The 20,828-nt window shown below is 46.9% G+C and overlaps 1 protein-coding gene across 5 annotated transcripts in view; it reads left to right on the top strand.

Annotated features, from left to right (window-relative positions):
- The first annotated feature begins 883 nt into the window (after positions 1-883).
- SLC22A23 (solute carrier family 22 member 23) overlaps positions 884-20,828 on the top strand; it is a 96,759-nt gene continuing 76,814 nt past the window's right edge. For 2 of the 5 annotated variants that reach the window (XM_084509836.1, XM_084509835.1), the window contains exons 1-2: positions 14,437-14,958; positions 16,664-16,767. Coding sequence is in view for 3 of the 5 variants with exons in the window: in XM_084509832.1 (XP_084365958.1) it covers positions 1,650-2,162; positions 16,664-16,767 (617 nt within the window). In the remaining 2 variants the exon portion in view is untranslated. Of the gene's footprint in view, positions 2,163-14,436; positions 16,322-16,663; positions 16,768-20,828 lie in introns of those variants that run through there. The other 3 variants (XM_084509832.1, XM_084509833.1, XM_084509834.1) reach the window with 3 other exon arrangements.

Here is a 20,828-nt window from a genome sequence, read left to right as displayed (position 1 = left end):
TGTCAGAGTGGGGCTGAGGGAAGCCACATGGAAGGGATCTGGAACCAGTGGCAGTGGGGTGGCCTTTCTGGTGTCCTGTGCAAGAAAAGGAGCTGAAGGGAAGGACAGACAAGGAGTTAACGGTGTACAGTAACTGGCTTGCAGAGACTGAATCAGGTAAATGGATGTCCACCACCGACTTGCTCTTCCATTTATATCCAGCAACGATGCCAACCTGCTACTAATGCACCCGAGTATTTTCTGCTCGCTAACCATGTTCATATGTACAAGTGCGTATTGATCTGTTGTCTCAAATAAATAAAGAAAGAAATAACTGCTCGGTAATGCACGGGCTGCGCTCCGCGATGCAAATAGTCTGAGGCACTTAGGTGCTGAAGCGAATTGAGCTGAACACGAAAGTAACCTTCACACCTCAGAAACGACTCCGCCGCAGCTAAGGCGAGCTGCTGGCATTTATCTACATACATTTTATATTTTTTTATTTTATTTTTTTTTCCCTAACGTCGCACCGCGGCCTGCTGGAGGGGGCAACCGCGGCTCTCAGCGACCCCCCCCCTCTCTCCGTACCCCCTTCTTCATCCCCCCCCGGGCCGCTCCTCCTCCTCCTCCCCCCCTCGCAGCGCCCCAGCCGCAGCCGCAGTGCACCGGGCAGGGCGCACCGCCCCCGGCACCATGCTCGCCCCGCTCCGCCGGCCCTGGCCCCGCCGGGGGGCGGCGCGGAGCCCCCCCCGGGGCCGCCCCCGCTCCCTCCCGGTCCCTCCCCCGGGGCCGAGCCGGGCCGGGCCGGGCCGGGCCGGGAGCAGGTGCCGGGGAGGCGTAGGGCGGAGCGAGGGGGGGGCCGTGCCGAGCCGTGCCGGCAGGTGGGGGCTCGGGGGGGTCCCCCCGGCGGTGGTGCGGGGCCAGGTGTGCGGGATGGGGGCTGCGAGCCGCCCGCGGAGGGGGGCCGGGGGGTGCCGCTGCCGCTGCCGTCCCCGCCGCGGCCGCGGGGGGACCTTTAGCTGAGCTGGGAGCGGGGAAGCCGCAGCGGGAGCTGGTGTTTTCCTCCCCTCCTTCCTTCGCCTTGCCTCCCCTCCCTCCCTCCTCCTCCTCCTCCTCCTCCTCCTCGCCCAAACCGGGAGAGGAGGCGTGTTCCTACAGCCTTGCTGCACCGGTTTTGCACGGCTCGCTGTCGCCGGCTTCGCTCCGCGGGGTGGCCGGCCGATTTTTTTTTTTTATATTATTATTATTTGTTTGCTCGTGCCTTTTTTTTTTTTTTTTTCCTCCTCCCTCTCTTCCTTTCCTTTCCTTTCCTTTCTTTCCTCCCCTCCCTCGGCCCATCGCATGCTCGGATCCGGCCGGCTCCTTCCTTTTTCTTTTCGGCGGTGCCGCTCGGGGGGGGCAGGGAGAGCTGCGATGAGTGCCGCCTGACGCACAGGCACGGCGAGGGGGGGGCCCCGCCGGCAGCCGCAGCCCGCTGGGGGCCGCAGGGCGAGGGGCTCGCTCGCCGCCGCCTCCCCCCCTTTCCTCTCCTCTCCTCTCCGCTCGGCGTGCGTGCGAGGAAGAGGAGGACGACGAGGAGAAGGAGGAGGAGGGCCGCTTCGACTCGCCGGGAGGCGCCGGGGCTCGCCGTGGAGCCCCCCCTTATGTGAGCCCCCCCCCCGGGCGGCTGCATGGCGATAGAGCGGCGCCGCGAGGGCCGGCCGCTGCCGGAGGAGAACGGCTCGGTGCCGGGGGCCGCCGCCGCCCCCCCGGGGCCGCCCCCCGGGGCCGGGCTGGGGGTCGGGGCCGAAATCCAGGCGGTGCCGCCGCCCCCCTCGTCGTCGTCCGCCGCCTGCAGCCCGCTGCTCCTCGACTACGACGGCTCCGTGCTGCCTTTCCTCGGGGGGCTGGGCGGCGGGTACCAGCGCACCCTGGTGCTGCTCACCTGGGTGCCGGCCCTCTTCATCGGCTTCAGCAAGTTCTCGGACTCCTTCCTGCTGGACCAGCCGGACTTCTGGTGCCGGCAGGCGGACGGGCAGCAGGGCGACTGGAACGGCTCCCTCGTCCCCCCCGGCCACGCCAACCGCAGCGGCATCTTCCCCCCGGCCACCGCGCTGCCCGGCCCCGGCAACGCCAGCGAGTGCGACTGCCACGAGTGGCACTACCGGATCAGGGCCGGCCTGGTCCAAAACGTCGTCAGCAAGGTGAGGAGAGGGGCTGCCCGAGGGATGCTCGCCCCCGCGGGGCTGCCACCCCTTGGGAGAGGCGCTGCGGGTGGGTGCCGCTAGCCGGGGCGGCGGGGAGGGCTCCCGTCGGGTCCCTGCGTGAGCCTGTGCCTACAGCCGGGCTGCTTTTGGGCAGAGGTGGTGATGGAGGTGGTGGAGAAAGTTCTGCTGAATCCCTCCCGCTTCGTAGTCTCTGCCTCGATAACTCTTTCCATAGAAAAAAAAAAAAAAAAAGGAGAAATGCCTCGCGCGAGGTGTACGCCTCCTGAGGCACAGGGTGCTGCTCTGTTTCGTGGTTCTCCCGCTGGAAAGGCTAAAGGGGAAAATTCCTGGTGTGTGGGCCATGCTGCTTTCTACCCCTGCTTTGTATTCGCCGAGTAGCATTTGTGAAAAGCCCACCTTGCCTTTTCACCTGCAAGGCTTCACTCGCTTATCCTAGTGTCCACACGGAAGCCCTGCTGCCCGTGTATGGGCCTCGCCGGTACTGACAGACAGCTGTAGTTCTTGGAAACGTAAGATGAAACTGTGAAACTGGGAAAGTAGCTCCCTGTGGCCGAAATCCCCCCGGCTCAGCAGAAATTACTTCCTGCGTGGAAGTGTTGTGGTGTGACTGTGTGTATCTGGTTGGGTGCGAGGAGCGGGGCAGTAATCAGATGACTGCTGTGGTTGTGCCACGGTCAGCCGGCACGCACTTGGATTAATCACTGAAAATCATTTAGGTTTATCTTCGTGTCCCTCGAAAGCGTGCGCAACGCTGGAAAAGCAAGCAGAGCAAATCCCCCCCAAAGCTCAAACCCAGAATGGTTTTAGGAAAAAAAAAAAAAAAATAACACAACAAGAACCAAAACCCAACAAGCCTGCTGCACTCCTTCCATGAGAAAAACACAGGCACATGGTAGATGTGAATGGTGTGTGATGTAGAAGTGCATAATGAAATCTGACATTTAAGAGAAGCAGATTTTCTTCTGTTTATAACCAGAGACAGAGCTATTCATATGGTGCAGGGCTTAACACTGATGCCTGAGCATGAAAAAATCATCTCAAAATATTCCTTTCGAGTGCAAACTGTTTAAAATTTTTTTTTTTTGAAATGCTGAGAGTCTTGTGAAGGTCGTCATCAAGTTGACCACAGAAGGTCAAGGGAGAGTTGGTTTGCTATCTTGCATACTTCCTTAATAATAATAATAAAAAAGTGTTCTTTGGAAGAACTCACAGTAAAGGGCAGATCAATTTTAATGGATAAATAAACAGCTGTGGTCCCTGCTGTCTTGTTTTCTACTAGAAAGAATAATAATCATCTTTGGAGACTACATTTTTTTTTTTTCAATGCGGAGCTTTTGTTGTATGTTTGCTTCCAGAAACTTGGCAGCTTTTTCTCTTTGATTTGTAATCCCTTATAATTATAATTAGGTTGTTTTCACAGGGTCAGGATTCCTCCTTAGCTTGTGTTTTTGTTCTCTTTTGGGGTTTTCTGGGTGGGTGTGCTGGCTGTTTTTATCCTAGTGAAGAAAGGGAGGAAAAACCCAAACACAGCATCGGCGTAGCCGAATTCAGGCTCTCTCATAAACTACCAGGAGCTCCGATAGTGTGGGAGCAGTTCTTGTAGCCGCTGCCTCTTCTTGGGTGCATCTCACCGCCCTTTGTGCAGAAGGGCCCCGATGATGGATTCAGGAGCCTGGATGTTCAGACCTCCCGTAACTCCCCTCAAAAATACATTTGGTTCTGTAATGGATTATGCAATGTTCTCATCTTTCTAAATAGAGTTTTATTAAATCTGCCTTAGTCTAATATACAGTCATCTGTGTGGTAGCCAGTGGTTATATTGAAATATCGTAAAGAGAGCCAAAAGTATATTAATAAAAAAAAAATGCACTTCTGCTTGACTGTTCAGTCCCCTTGTTCTCATCCTCAGCGGCCCAAGCTCATCTCCAATGGATGCTTTTCTTCAAAAACAACAAAATAAGTGTGGTTATTTAGTGCAAAGCATATTTCCTGCTCCGCCTTCTGTCAATGAACTGGGGACAGTGACGTTTCACGTACCCTGGGAGCAGACCCTGAACTAGGATGGGTTTTGCTGTTTCCACAGCCTCATTGACCCATCCCATGGAGGCTTCCTCAGATGCCATCTCTCCATCCCCATTTTTTCAGCTGTCCCTTTCCCAGCACCTGTTCCTGCGTCACACTTGGGGTTCATTGAGTCGAGACCTGGCCACCTCCAGCCTTTCTCCTGCCGGGCTGGTGGCCAGGGCCGGAGGTGGCCTCGCGTGCGCCTCGGCGAGCAGCCCTGCCCTCCTGGGCTGAGTCACGGGGAGCATTGCTTTTTATAGTGCTGCCACTCATTGGGACCGGGAACGGTAATAAAAGACGTGCTGCTCATTATTTAATGCCGTTGAAATACATACAGCGAAGAGGTCAGATGTGTAACGTAACCACAGGAATTCCGGTGGCCGTGGTAAATCACAGATCTGAGCTCATGGCCTGGCTTGGTGCATAAATCTTGGACCCAAGCGTGGTTCATACATAAATATCTCGAGGATATGTTCTCCAGGAGAATTCACTTGTAAGGCTGTTTCACCGCTAAGCGTTTCTCTGAGGGTTTTCATCTATTCTTTGTCACATCATCACCATTATCACATTGCTCTGAATGGAGCGCAGCTCCATCACTTCTGAGATGCATATCCTCAACTAGCCTTGGGGCAAAAAGCTAGTTAAAGAAAATCATTTAAATGGGCTGTGTGTCTCACCACTGTCCAGAGGATGGATGCTGAGAAATATTCCCCCTTACTTTCTTTTTGTTTTGCGAAGGGGAAACCTGAGGTCTCCTTTTGCCTATTTGCAGAATGACAGTCCAGATGAATTACTACCATGAACGTAAAAAGCAACATAATCACAACAAAGCATATATGGTTGTGGAACATAGCAGGACATTGGGTTGTGTTCAGCAGGGACTTTTCTAACCCTCTTGTCAACCTCTTCAGTGGCTGAACCTTCTGTCTGCATAGCCAGCTGTAATCTTGGGGCAAAGTTCTCATGGAAGCTCTTAGATATGGGGCTGGCACTTGTTGTTTTTCCCTCCTTTGCTGGGGTGACTTGTCTGCTGTGTTGAACAGCATTACGTGGTGGTATGGTTTGTTCTTCTGAACCCAAATCCGTATCATGGACACCGAGAGCTAGCGATGGGCAGCGCCTGAGGCTTGATTAAATCTCAGTGGATGGTAGCACATCATCCCTTCTGCACACGCTTGTGCCATTCCAGATCAGTCCCGCTCTTGGCAGTGGTGTTGGGAGAAGTGGCTAGTTGGAGGCTGCTTTTTAATCACCCAGAACAATTATGTAATAATACTTCATGTCTGGTCACACGGGAATTCCTGTTGTGGCTGCTTTTCTGCTCCAGATGCCTTGTTTTGCTGCAATGCTGTTCCTCTTGGCTCTTAGCTTCCCACTTGATTTGGGTTGAGTCATCGTCTTTCCCAAGTAACGTGCCGTGATTTTACCGATCTACTGCTGGTTTGATCCTTCTCGTTCCAGTTTGGCTGAGCCTCCAGCTAACTGTATGCACATACACACACACCAAAAAATCAAAAGGGAAGCATAATTCAGGAGACCTCCCCTTCTCCCTTGTGCTCCAGGGGCGATTCTGCCCAGCAGTGAGCTTGGAGCAGTGCTGTCTTGGTGTGCACATGGATCAGTTCAGGCAGCGACATGATGCTATTTGCCCCTACAAAGGTATGTCTTTGTCCTACCTTTTCTTCCTTTGTCCTGCTTTTCTTCCTTTTTGACAGTTCTGGCATTTTTCTGGACTGGTCTTCAGCTGATTTAGCTTGCTAACCTGGCAGATTTTTAAATATTTTTTTTTTTTCTTTTTTTTTTTTCCCCTGGCTTTTCTGTCAGATTAATGAAGTGAAATGGCTCTGCATGGTGACACCTGCCCTGGGCTGTGGTGGTGTCTCATGGGATTATTGCAGGTACCTGCAAGTAACCATGAACGTTACAACACAAAAATCTCTGTGTGATAACAGCAGAGATGAATCTGGCACTGCTCATAGGGTGGCATTTCTTGGAGAAGGGGGTAGGTGTGCATTTCAAGTGCACTTTCAGAATGTAGTTATTAATTCAGAGGGATCCCCGACAAGGTCCTTCCCAAAAGGAAGGGTGATAAAGCACTGGCATAGGTTGCCAAAGAGGTTGTGGACTCTCCTCCTTGAGGATGTTCAGAAGCCATCTGGATGTGGTCATGGGCAACCTCCTCCAATTGTCCCTGTCTGAGCAGGGGGTTGGACCAGGTGCCCTCCAGAGGTCCCTTCCAACCCCAGCCCTTCTATGAAAATCAGAGCTGTGCCACCCTTTCCAGGCACAAATGGGAGGAAATCTTTGTTCTCTTCTATGTATCCCGTAGCTGGCTGGCATCAGAAAAGACTGCAGAAATGCTGATGCTTCTCTTTTTCTTTTTTTCCTGCCACCACCAGGATTTTTCTTGTCAGTGTTAGTTCATGGCTGACTAGCTTCTACTTGGTCCCAGATAATTAAACCCTTGAGTTATCGTACCCAGTGCAGTAGCTGGGTCAGAAGCAGCAAGATCAAAGGTAGCGTATTGCCCATGCTCTTGCTTCCATTTTACAGGTTCAAGGGAGTGAAGGGACCTGCAAAGCAGATTCTTGCATCAAGCAGGAGGACTGATGTAAATTTCTTTCAGACAAGGCTTTGAAATGACTACCTCTGTTCCAAACACATGATAAAGGGGTCAACAAATCTGCATTCTGGTTATCGGGGCACTGATGAACACCACCCTAAAAGAAAGTGCGTTCCTGGCTGAGCAGCGTGCAGGATGTGGCGGGTGTTTCGGTGACAACACCCCTCTTCCCAGGTGCAGCGCAGCTGTGCAGAGTTGCTTTCTGTCTACCTGCAAACATTACGTTATCTTATGCCAGTGTGCGAGATAACCAGCTGTGATCTCACCAGACAACAAACATGTGTCTTGTGAGCTTAGATGTTCTTTCATTTATTTTTGAGGGGGCGATATGTACACGCCAAAACACTTCTAAGCAATTGGTCTAGAAAACAGCAACTGCATTAAAGCCAATACTGCTACCAGGACTGAGGTCATCTTGGTTATCTGTTTGGTATGGATTTTATGCACTAGAGGGAACCTACGTAGAGTTAGTGTTTATTATCAGCTTTACGATAAAGTGTCTTGGATACAGGAATCTGATTTCAGCTTACTGTAAATGTGTAGAAATAATAATAATCCTCTATGAAGGTAGCTCCATCTTGCAGTGTCTTTAAGTCATTGTCAGCTTTCCAAGACTTGGTATTGAGCCTTTCCCATTCCTCATTTTCAGTGTGCGTGTGAAACCACTGCATTTTTTTTCATTATTATTATTTGGGATGGACGCAATGTTTGAAATGGTTGGGGTTTTGTTTGTTTTTGTTTCCACTTCCCAGCAGATCCTGTATCTCAGTCATTCAGTTTACACATACTAACCCTGCCTGTGCTGCAGCAGGAATTGCAAGCTTCAGTGCGTATTTACCAGCTGTTCGGGCAGTTTGAACCCAAATATCTAACGTGCTCTAGCAGTTTTACTTCTTACTCTGACCACGAGAGCACAGTTGTAAAAGATGCCATCATGGTTTTCTTAAAGCAATCTCCAAAGAGGAGGAACTGGCATTTAGAGAAGCGTTTAATTTGGAGCCAGTCCCGCTGTTTGTCATGGTAACGCTGAGATGAGGATCACAGGCCAGCCAGCTGTGAAGGTGTTCGTTTTCAATGAAAGAGCATCTGGAATAGCACGAGACTGGTGGTTTTCCTTCGCATAGAAACCCTTGGCCATATCAATGGTGCAAAGCCTTAAATTAAAGCTTTCCAGATGAATTCTAGACAGCTGCTAAATTTAGAAGAAGCTGAAATATTTAAGCTTTTATGTACTTTGTCTTCTGTTTTCCCCATCAGCCCGCTTCTTTCCATCTATTTTCCCCTCCACACGACCTGGCATCCCTGCTTGGAACAATGGCTTGCGCCCTCTGGTATGCCTTCCTCCCCTCATGCTCCTGGCTTGGGGTTATCCTTGAGAAACTGTAGGGCTGATGAGATGATGCTGAAGCCTTGCTGGAGAAGGTAGCTATCATCTGTGCTGTAGGTGATGTGTAGAAGATGGGAGAATCCTGTCTGGAGAAGGAGATCCTGCAACTTTGCAGCCCTGCTGAGGTTTCCATGCTGAATTCCCTCAGCATGGTGACTCTTGGGCTCCAGTCCCTTCAACTCTAAAATGTGTGCTTGGCTCTAAAAATGTGATTATTTTCTGTTGGCTTTTGCCAGCAGGTGACCTTATTTGAATTCAAAGTGCAAGTGCTGCTCTTGAGGCCGCAGCCTGTGCCCCTGAGCTGGTGATGAGAGGCAAGGGTGAAGGTCTTTTGGGGCAAGGGTCCTATGGAGAAGCCTGGTGCAAGGCGTATGCTTCTGTCTGACTCCACCAGTATCGTGGACATCTTTACCACTCACACCATCAGTCTGTATGCACATGTAATGCTGTCCTCACTGTTGTACTGCCTGAAAGCCTTCTCAGTAGCGTGTTAAATGATATAAGTGAAGGTCTGTACTGCCAAGGAAGGTTCTTTGCTTTTTTAATCTCTCACCTTATCCCCAGGAGGAAAATTCAATATGTAGTGTAGAGCTTTGTTAGGATTTTTATTCTGCCTTTAATTTACAGCAAGGAGAGAGCCCCAAATGCAGGTTGTCCTACTGAAACGTGTGAACAAAAGACCAGATAAGTGAGTATTTTCTGATACTGTTTTTTGGGGCAAGTGTTTAGGTACACAAGTAACGAGGCTGGGAGAATCAGGAATGTTACTTGTAAGGTCTAGAAAACAACACGTTCACGTTATCCAGTGACATGTGGTTTAGGGTTGCTCTTGTGCACTGTTTCCACAGCACCAGGTGGTCCGAGTCCATGCAAAGGGTTTTGGTCGGGGCTGGAGGAATTCATTTTGGCTTGAGTGCTGTCTCTGTGCTACTGCTCTGGTGCTGCCCAGTCTCTTCCTGGCCTCTGGACCGAAGTCCATGAGCGTGTCTACAATGTTGCAATGTCCCAGCTACAAATATTATTAAGGATAGGGAATGTAAATTACACTGTAAGACCTTTTCCCCTGCTCTCTCTCCCAGGGCTGTGTAAAACCCTGTCTGCACGAACAATACAAGCTTGACAGACCAGTTTCTTCTCTTCATTTGTGAAGCAAGCTGAATATATTTATTCCTCCTTCCTTCCCCCTAACATTTAGTTCAGTCTGAATTAATACCAGACCCTTTTTTCCCTCTCCCTCTTCTTTTCCGTTTGCCCAGGTTTTAATGACTGTAGACCTCAAATGATGAGCAGGCAGGGTCACAGCAATGATAACTGCATGTCAAAATTAATTTTTAATCTACGGCCACTTTGAACAAGTACTTCTCACAAGGAAAGGCTTCCTCTTATCGTCTCCATTTTGGAATTTAATCCCATGCTTGGCATTTTTGAGGCTTTTCCCCCACTTCAAAAGACAGCCTAATAAGAGTGTGAATTGGATTTTGCCATGCCAGCCCTTTTAAAGTTGTCTATGTGCAGTTTGTTTGAAACATGTGTTGTCCTGGAAAATGTTGGTCTTCAAAGCGTTAACTTGTTTTTGATTATCGGATGATAGCAAATGTTAATATTTAACTTAAATGTTGTGGGTGGTGTTTTTTTTTTGTGGGGGTTATGGTTTTTTAAACATATGGCTTCTATTTACAGCATTTAGACCAGTTCAAAACACCAATTTGGCAGTTTGCTCAACTTCTTATTTAGCTGGGTCACGAAGCCAGCCCTGCCAGAATGTGTCTTGCTCAGCATAAGGGTGGTCATCAGCTGAAAACTGAGGGGTGGCACTGGAAAAACGTTTTTACACGTGTGACTTGGTCAGTTGACTTGGTCTTGAAGCAAGGAGTAGGTTTTAAGTTAGTCGTTTTTGTGACAGGGACTTCCCAATGATGTCAGAACACGTGTAGAAAAGACAATCGCAGCACAGAGATCTAGAAGAGAGATGGAAATATCCTGAGTATGAACGTAGCATCCGTGAAAGCTGCGAGCAAGATGTTGTATCTCCCAGCACTTTGATGTTGGATGACATTATGGAGTTGGACAAAGCAAAGCAGATCGCATCAGCTGAGAAACGAGTTAGTTGACTAATCTTGGTAGGGTGAAGGCTGGAGAAGATCAAAATGTCTCAGAATGAAGAGAACTGCTACTGAAAATAAAAGAAGTGGTGGAGAAGTGGGTGGTATATAGAAGCTACTAAAATTGACTTAATCGTGTTGAGTATTCACAAGACTGTCATATGATTAACAAATCATATTTTAATTGTTAGCGTATTAGTGATGATTATTTACTTAGCAAACTTCCTTCTTCCCTGTCCCAGTGGGGAAAAGAAACAGATTGGGATCAGAAGAAGCTAATTGCTTCTGATTAAAACGTGAAACTGCAGGATAGATGAAATTTGGCTAGTTTTGCGTTTTATCGGATGGCATCCTGTCATCTTGGGGTTCTGCTGATGGATAGCTCGGAGGGTCTTTTCTGCTTACGGCATGAAGCAAGGTTGTTTTAGTGCAGAACAATCAAGTGTAACCAAAAGCCACTTCCAGATTAACCTAATCATGCTGCTCCTGGAGCCATGTCACCGCGGTGTGGAGATGGCTGTCCCAGGTGAACTGTGACCAAAAGGTCTGAGGATACTGCAGGAATGTACCCGTCATTGCTATCGCCTTGCAGGGCGTAGCGGGGCCAACCTGTTTACCTTGAGGTAATCATTACACAGGGCGATGACTGAGAGCAGCTTGACGTAGCCAGTGCCTTAGGTTTCCTTCCTCACGACGGAGCTGAAGTTTGCAAAGCAGGTGGAAGCGCTGTTTTATGTATCAGTGTTCGCCTAGCGATGTGTGATAGCGTGGCACCAGTCCCACGTGCTTTAGTTTTAAGGCTGAAATACCAGGCTTTAAAAAGATACGCTTCAAAACTTAACGTGGAAATATCACAGCTAAGTCATGCTTATCCAAAGGATGTATTTCGGCAACTTCAGCTGGGTTAAACTTCAGCAACTGTTAGGTAAACCCGGGAAGTCTGTAGTTGTGTACTGTTTTGCAGGGATGGAAACTGTTTTCATAGGTACACGAAACTGCTGTCCTACAACAGCACAAGGTCTAATTATATCTTTCTGGGAAGCCTGCTGAGCACGTGTCCTCTGGCTCACGCGCCCTCTCCTCTTTCTCTGTCCCCTCTGCCCCCCTCTGCGTGTCCCCAAAACCCTTGGCTTTGTGGCAGCAGTCAGAAGGAGCTGCATTCTTCAAATTGTGCAAAAAGTGCTACTGTGGTACCAGTAATATTTCCTGCTACCCCAGTAAAAGTTCCTGCAAACTTGGGCAGTTGTAAATCCCTCAAAATACCAGGCTGTGCTCGCTCAGGAGAAATTTTAGTGGGAGGATTTATCTTTAAGAAGTCCAAAGCACTTGGGCATTAGTTGGAGATTTTCAACAAAAGCATCCACCTACAGTGAAGTTGAAGAAAGTCGGATGTATTTTGTGCTTGGAGGTCATGCAGAAAAAAAATGGCTTGGAAGTCAGCTGTCTGCTGTGTCTTGAGTTTGGGCATTGAAGCATAGGTGGTGTGGGTTTCTTTGAGGAGGTGCTTAAAGAAAACACAACAAAAACTCTCAATAGCTGGCTTGTTAGCTTTTTTGTTCTCCTTTTCCATGTATGTTTGTTTTGTTTTGTTTTTGTTTTCAGTGGCTCTTATGTTTTCCAGGTAAGTCCAGTTGTGCCTGCTAAGAATGTAGGGCTTTTGTAGGGATTTCCTCCCATCAGTGGGAAAAATGTATTTTGGAAGACAATTCCTTCTGAGTGTGGCTGGCCAAAGAAAGAGAAATTTATTTATTTTTGCCTCTTCTTCTGAAGTCTTCCAGGATTATTTGGTTAATTTTTTTTGTTCCCAGCATTGCCATTTCGAAATTCTTGGTAGTTGCACACAGCTGGCTGTACTGGTCAAAAATGCCAGGTGTTCCCATGAACACTTTATTGATGCTTAAAATGCATTTGGGACTGGGGAGTGTTCTGGCCAGCTGTGAGCTCAGCTGAGAAGCGTTGCTACCCTGAACCTTGAAGATTAAATAGATTAAATGCTCTGTCGTTGCCACTGCTGGCAGGAAGGAGAGATGCTGAAAGTGTGCTGGGGCTGGCCCCATGGGTTTTTGTTTTGTTTTCCAGGAATGTCTGTCAGTAAAACCATCCTGATTTTGTGTTGCAGATGGGTTGTTGTGTCTCTCTGGGAATCTTCTCCTGCAGCCTCTTTAGTGTGGCATAACTGCACAGTTATTTGCTGTAGAGCTGAGCATTGTGCCATTTTCTGGGACTTGTACATTTTATTTAACGTTACAAACAAAGCCAGGTTGTCATTTCTGGCCAGGGGCTGAAGTGGGGAGGAGAGGAGCACTGTCCTCGAGGGAAGTCTTGTCACGGTTCCTTCCAGTGGCTGTGACTATGAGGACTGCTCTGGTTGTTGAGTACTGGGAGAGGCATTAGAGAGAGGTATCTTAGGGTAGAACTGACTGTTCTGCTTCTCTGTATTTACTTATTTATTTGTGCATGCACTGTTTTACTGGTAGTGCTTGGTCTGCTCAGTTGGAGCTTTTCTTCAAGGACCTGGAGATGGTTTTGCTTTTTGTAATATATATTGTATGAAAAACACCACTTGATTCTTTTTTTTATTATTATTATTGTTTTTGTTTTTATATGTAGCTTTTTTTTTTAAATAACTTTGTGGTTCATTTTTTTTTTTTTGAAAAATACTCTGAGAATGTGAAGGCATCATAAATTTAAACTCTGGCTATACAAGGTACTTACATAGAAACGGAGAGAAAAGATGGATGCTAGCGCTGTGCAGGGAAAACCGCCAGGGTCTGGTTATGAAATGATGAATCGGGAAGGAGAAGAACAAAGAAAGAGACCCATCATATGTGGACCTCCGTGACAAGTGATCGATTCTTATTGCCACTTAGAGATTTCAAAACCGCCATGAAACATACAGGGGGGCATGGGGCTTCTCCACAGGAGGGATTTGGGGCTGCCCTGTCAGGCTGTGGCGTACATGCCACTTAGAGGCCAGGGATCCCAAAGTGGAACCTTTTCTCCAAGGGTCAAGATAAACTGACATGCAGCAGATTTTAAATTTGCATTTTAGGTAAAACTTCTGCCTTAACTTCACTACAGATCCTGATTTGCTGCATGAGCCCTGCCCAGACTTCCATCTCTTGCAAGGAAGGCACAGGATGGTTACATCTTGGGTGCATTAATTTTTGCCATATGTCTTCTGAAGCGTGTTTCAAATAGTCCCTCAGCTTGACTTCTGGTTTGAAGCACGGTGACTCACAGCACGGGTGGTGACTCACTGCGATCAATTAAACATTAGGATCCTGAAGGTGTGACTTCTTAGGCTTTGGCAAAAAGCGCTGTCACAACATGAAAAAAACACTTGCGATGCATTGCACATCTGCATAGGTGGCAAATTCTCCACATTGCTATACTGCCACAGAAAAAAAAGCTTTTTTTTTTTTTTTTTTTGAGATCCCTCTCCATGGTTTGCATAGTGGATTATATTTATAAGCATAACCTATCAGCTCTGTACATCACTCTATCAGACCTCTTGCATTAGGAGGCTAGAGGACAGAAAGAAAGAGAAAACAGAGGTGTCACTGTAAATTTAGCAGCACCCTTCCTTCAGGCTGGGAGCTGCTAACTCCCAAATGGGACACCAGGGGATTCTGACAGAGCAGCTACAGGATTTTCTGGTCTCGCTGCTCGTGTTAATCTACCTTTTGTATGAGGTGATAGGGGATTACTGGCTAGACTCTGGCCAAAACAATCTCCTGGTGCAGATTTACTCGGAGTGCCACTTGAGCTGTCAGCAGCACTGCCTGTCCCAGCATGCTGCAAGATGGGAACCTGTGAGGGTTTTCTTTCTATGTGAAAGCTGAGGCTGAAACCTCAAATCTGTGTATGGTACCTGTTTTGTATACCTGGTAGATTTATGCTAGACCCTAGAATAGGCCTTCAGCTGAAGGCAGCAAATGGTCAGACATGGGATTTGCCCAGAAATGGATGGTTTTGTTTTCAGAGGGGCTGAGGGGCTGGGTAAGAGCCTTGTAAACAAGCAGACGTGTGGTTCCCAGATAGCTTATCGGAGGGAGCGGGCCTGCTCAGGGCACTGCTGAAGGGCCTGCTGGGAGATAAACTTTTCTTCTGCTTTCAAACTCTTGCTCTGTGTGCCAAAGTGGACAACTCGGTGTCTGCCGTGTTGTCCCGGCCTGAAATTTCACAACATGAGGCTCAGGCTCCTCCAGCCATGAACCTTCACCTATGTGTGACCCAGCACTGCACGTTCCCTGCCCGGGCTCCGCACGAGGGCCAGCAGCGGCCGGCTGTGGAGATGAACAGGATGTATCTGCTTTGTTTGCTTTCCTTGTACTTGGATGGCATTACAGCTCCTCTGACTGCAATAATGTGACAATGAGCAACTTGCAGTGCTTGCCTTTTAAAAGTATTTGTGTATAAATATGACTGTTTTTAATATGCTTAATTTCTACTCTACTTTCAAAAGTGATTTCTCACTTCTAATCATTGTACAGACCTTCTGGATTGTGAAAATAAGCCCAGAGCATTTGAAAGCCTGCCTGGAGCTCAGAGGTGCCTCCTGAATTTTGTTTTGATTATGGCTAGCCTGGACAGGTATTTTTCTTGTGAGCTTGAGATTGGTTCTATAATTGTAAATATTAGGAACTGCATTTCTCCCACTCGCTAAATACTTCCGAGAAGTCAAGAGCTTCGGAGAGCAATTCTCATTGCCTTGCTGAGCTGCTTGTTGCAAATAGTCCATAGCTACTCAGTGGAAAGAACACTCATACCACTCGCTTCTTGTCCCTTAGTACCATTAACCTGTGGCTTGCAGAATGGTGTAGAGGATCAGAAGTGTATGTCCCAACTTCTACAAGTCGGAACAGTGAAGAACTCAAAAATACATTTAATTAAAATGAAAAGCCTGAGCATGAATGTTTGCCGAAAGCCAGCACGTTTCTTTTGGCCTCAGTAGTGCTACACTTCTTGGTGAGGTGGTGTATTCTGGGGAGGATGTCTTCTGTGATGTTGAACCAAATAGATGAGTCAGAGCTGCCTTATTTATGGAAGGGCTGCATGTCGCGAAAACACCTAACACTGCAGTGCACCTAATTAAGCTCTTTGAGGGAAGCTCTCTTTTGAAGTTGCACCTGACTTTTTAAAACAAATTGCGTGTTTTAATTTTGCATTTTTGGCCATGAAACTTCAGTGACTGCTGTTGGGACAGCACTACTATTACCTTACACGCACAGCCATTTATTCTGTGAAGTTTCGGTTCTGGAGTAGCTGGCTCTTCAAAGTTAGCTGTACTTACTTGTTCATGAAACGTGTACGGCTGCTGTTGCCATCAATATTTGAACACTTCACAAACCACGAGCAAACACATCTTCCACATTTATTCAAGGGTATGATGGTACTATCCACGCTTCACACACAAGAGAGACTAAGTTATATGTCTGAAGGCAATGAGGGTGTTGGGTTTAAGCCAGGAATGCAGCCTGGCTCTCCTGAGGCTCTGTCTGATGTCTAGGAGGAAAACATCTTGGAGGTTAGGGAAGCCTTGCTGGAGACCTTGTTCCTGTTTTTCTCTTGGGGAGGGCGGGCTTCCTGGAATGGTCCATCCATTGTTCCTTTGGACACAAAGGATGCTTTCGGTATCACAGAGAGCCTTGTTGTGGAGGTTCAGGCCCTGACTGATCTGCAAGCCATGATGGGGGTTGCTGTCCTGCGGCTCTCTGGATTGATGCCAGGACTTGGCTTTTCAGACCTGGCCTGACAAGCCATGACATTAGTCTTCATCACCTTCCACCGCCTTCGGATGCTTTTCTGAAAACAAAAGCATCTTGATGCTTCGCCGATGGGAGCCTGAAAGTATCAGCCACTGGTGTCTGTGGTAAAGCAGCTGCTTTTCCTGGTGTCTTCAAGTGGTGCCAAGTAGGCCAATAGCAGAATGTCCTCTCAAACTGTCTGGCAGCAGGTATCTGGGGCATTACAGTGATATACCATACTTACATCAGCAATACCAAAGCTGGAGATGCTCCCCGAAGCATCCAAACTCAGGTGGCCTGAAGAGGGGGGAGACTTAAGCGTTGAGTATCCCCCTTCTGTCAATAAGGGTCTGATAAAACTCAAATAAATGAGTCTTTTCACATACTTTGTAGGATCTGGGGCTTGACTCAAGGGGGAAAACTTTTCCTCTGCCATTCCCATGCACTTGTTCTAGGACTGAAGCTTGCAAGGAGGTCTACACGTGTGATAGTAAGCTTAAGTGCATCTGGGGATAGCTTGATTTATTTTGGTTTATCTGTCTTTCTTCCAGTGGGATCTTGTTTGTGACTCTGCCTGGAAAGTCCACATTGCAAAATTCTCCCTACTGGTAGGATTAATCTTTGGCCACTTAATAACAGGATGTATAGCAGACTGGTAAGTGAAAAATCTTTTAATGCTAGTATAACTGTAAATGAATGCCAGTATTAAATATTGTTTAGATTTTTATCTACTTCATATTCATAAAAAACTTTTGCGTAATGATTTTCATGTTCTGAAAGGAGCATGAACAAACGGTTTAGAACTGTATGTTAATTGCTTGAACCAAGTAATTTGCACCAAGGTAAGTAACAGGAAAATAAGCTATTTGATAGTTGACTTAGTTATTTCCTGCTGATACAGTTTATTACAGCTGTAGTGCTCATACAGAATTAAGTATTTTCTAATTATGTAAGTGGTGCCTTTGGTTAGTGGTTGGTTGGGTTTTTTTTGGTTTTTAAATCAGGAGATGAGGCCAAAAGAAATTGAAAGTGACGTTGATTGAATAAAAGAGACCAGTGTAATGTCAATCTTCGGCTTACACAGTCTCATCTAGGGGTGGTAGAATGCTGTTGTTTTTTTGTAAACTTTTCCTTTGTTCTATTTTTAAAGTTCTTGTTAAGCAAATGTGTTGATTGTAGTGTTAAGGAATCGCTGACTTATGTGCCACTAATATTGGGGTATTAGATTTAAAAGCACAGAGTGCAGTTGCTTAAATTACAGTAGTAAAAACATTACCAGATGCCCTGGTTGTTCTGAGAGTTCAATTTTTATTTCAAGAGAGTGCCTTGTAGTGCAGAAAAAGGGGAAAAAAATTAATGCCTGACTGAAGTGATTTCAATGCAAACTTGCAGCATTTGAAACAATAGCCCTATGATGCCATCCCAGTCATTTCAGTGGCTTCCAGTACAGTTGCCAAAGTTGCTGCTTTAAGTGGCCCCAAGTTAACTCTTTCACCATTCACTAAACCAGGAAAGGAAGGCGTCACTCGCACTTTTTAAGATTTCCGTAATAGGCAAACCTGTCAGTCAATGGGCAGAGAAGAGGCCCCCTGCAGCTATGCAGTAATGCGTCTGGAACTTTTGTAGCAAAATTACATCTCAGTTCTTGAGTAGTCATTAAAAGTTTTCAGGCAAGTGGGGAGTCATGACTTTTCGGTGAAGTAGGGAACATGCATGATGAAATACAATTGAAATTGATTAAAACACTGCGGTAGAACAGGGCTGTAACAGTGTGTAGAAAGTGTAGCAGGGAACTGAATGAGGGATCTCTTGGTTTTCCTAAAAAGGAATCCATGTGGAGAAAGCAGACTTACTGCCAAGTTAGGGAAATGCTGCTGTAATTGACAAATAAGTCACAAATAAGTGAACATCTTGTTGCCTAAGGCACTGTCTTCAAGAGTGAGATGCAGTAAGCGGTTTAATAGCTCTCTGCCACCAAAAGGAGGAGCATCCTTTGCTCCCATCCATTTCTTTCCCCATTTTGTAGCTTGCTCTGCCACATGTGATTGTTGAACCCTCTCGCAGGCTGTTAGATGTATTTGGGGCTGCTAAAAGAGGACCTAAACAAGGATTTACTTTACAATTTAATCACAGTTTGAGTTTCCTTTAAGATGGAGGGTGGTGTGGAAAAACAGATACAAAGGGGATTGTGCTTGTAAAATTAAAAAAAATAAATTAACTAAAAACTATGTCAGTCCAAAACAAGAGCAGGCAAGATTGGGCAGATTAATAGATTGAAGTGTCACAATCTTTAAAAATCCTGTTTTCATTTAATTTCATACCACTATCCAGTGTAGGTAATCAGAAGAGGCTTTGGGGTATTTTTATTTTTTATTTTTGAGCCAGTAGGGTTTGGGGCTTTATTTTTCCTTTTTGAAAGGTTTTTAAAGCTGCATGTTATCAAGATGTAATCTGCACTAAGACAATTAGTTTATGCAAACCGAGTGGTCTGTTCAAAATACGGTAGTTGTATATGCTTAGGTAGCTCTGTGGCAAATCTATAGGAAGAAGGTCTGCAAACACATATTTTTACTCAAAGCCTGAGTAAGTTACTTGTTTGACAGGCAGAGCACTGCTGGCACTTTTGCTTGCTCTGGTCAGGGTGGCTGAAAGGTCTGTGGAAGGGTCTTGATGGCCACGTGGCATCCTGCTGAGCAAACCTTTTCTTCTCGCTGCCCAGTCCAGCCTTGCTTTGCAACTGCCCTGGTACTCCTTGGAGCCTTTGTGCCAATTCAAGTCCCAAAACCAAGAGAAAGGCTGCAAAGAGTGGTACAGGAAGAACAATTTCATCAGCTTAAGGAGCAGAGCTTAGTCTTCTCAGGGTGGCAAGGTGCATACTTAGGAGCGTGGGTCTTGTCCTCAAAGCATTTGCCTTTCCCCTGCATCTCTTGATGCATCTGCACATAGTGCCGTGTGGGTTACAGGTTCTCCAGAAGCCTGTGGATGTTTGTATCCCTATTTGTTTACCTGTGCAGGCAAAAGTCTGCATCTGATACAGCTAATAGTATGCAGCGTAGGCTGAGACTGTTGTGGCACAGAAATCTCCCTCTGGAATAGCACGGATGGCAGCAGCTAGTATCCTGGGGCTGTTTTAAAAGGGAGATTGTGTATGTTTTAATTTCTCACAAGCATTGCCACGTAGTGTTAGTCAGATAACTCTGTCTACACATAAAAGGATTTTAGATACTCTGAGACAACATCCTGTCAAAACACTGCTGGATCACCAACCATGTGGCTGATAGCTGCCCTGGAGTTTTGATTTCTGAGAAAAACCATCCCTGGGTGAGGAGGGATGCTAGGTTTGTCTCTGGGAGGAGGTACTGGAGGGCTTGCCTGGCCTGAGAGCCCAGGAGGATCTCCTGATTCTTCGTTAGCAACAAACATTAATTTGCATAATTTGTGTAATGGCAGAAGAAATTCCAAGCCCTAATGATGCATAACCTCGAGTAAAGAGAGGGGGAGGAAGGGGGCTGATGTCTGCGAAGCAGTGGGGCCTTTTTTAATCAACATCAGGATATGGCAGGTCAGGCTTGTGATGAGAATTAAGTTCCTAATTCTGAGTGCTGGCATTAATGCCTTTCATCCACAAAATGCTTCCACAAATACTAATTAGTATGAATTACAGCTTGACTGTTATGAAAATAGGGATGTGGAAGCCTGCGCAGATCCCTGATAAGAGCTTGCAGTTTTTGTGTTCAAGGTTTGGTATGAGGTAATTCCCCTCCGTGTCCAAGTGCCGTGCACCCTATAAATACACCATGTGAAGCCCAGGCAGCGGTAGCTACCTCAGTGTCCAGCATGTTCCTGGCACGTTGCGTATCACTGAGGAAATAACACTGTGTTCCCACCCCGAGTGGTGCAGCGAGCAAGGCTCATCCCCTACGGGCTGGGTTTGTGAGGAACCTTCTGCCCTGACCTCGCTGCCTCCAGCTTGCCACTTAGTACTTGCTGTTTTAAAAACACCCAGTGCTTGATGCCAACAAGCTGAGCCTTGGTTAGGTGCCCCACAGCTGATGCTGCTGCTGGAAAAACATGTCCTCATCCAAAGGAGTCCCCAGCATCATCATCTGAGGTGTGACTTTAAAATCTGTAGGTGATGATGCACATACCGGTGTGGTTTTCCAGTTTTTCCAAAAGCATCAAAAATGATGTCTCCCTTCCAGCCCTTTGCCTCCTAATTCATTGTTCCTATTCCATTTTAAGTGAAGCAAAATCCAAATTGTTAATTGTGAATGCCTATATATATAATGCATTTTACAGCTGCTGGTGACAGTCTGCTGAAATAATTGAATAGAAATGCTGCGGTATGTGAAACTGGATTAGGTTGTGAGGTTTAAATGTTCTTTATTGTGCTGACATTCAACCTGATGTCTGGCTTGCAGCTGACAGACTGCTTTGAATAGGTCTGTGAAAGCTGCCTACGAAAAGCAAGTTCATATATTCTTTGTGGAAGTGGCATATGGAGCTGGCTGAAAGGAATCCTCGGTTCCACTGGAAATCTTGTGGGAGTTGACAAGTTGAAAAATTTTGGAAATCTCCACATAACGATCCAATTCTTGCTTAAAAATAGCAGCGTGCTCTGGTGCTTCAGATCATCTGTGTTGCACAGGAAGAGGAGGGGGGGGGAAAGGGGAATGATAAACACGGAGCATGTGAGATATGCAAAAGCCTCATATT

The sequence above is a fragment of the Aythya ferina genome (assembly GCF_964211825.1).
Source record: "Aythya ferina genome assembly, chromosome: 2".
NCBI lineage: Eukaryota > Metazoa > Chordata > Aves > Anseriformes > Anatidae > Aythya > Aythya ferina.
Note: the sequence above shows the minus strand (reverse complement) of the source record. Positions and strands in the feature narration are given on the sequence as shown.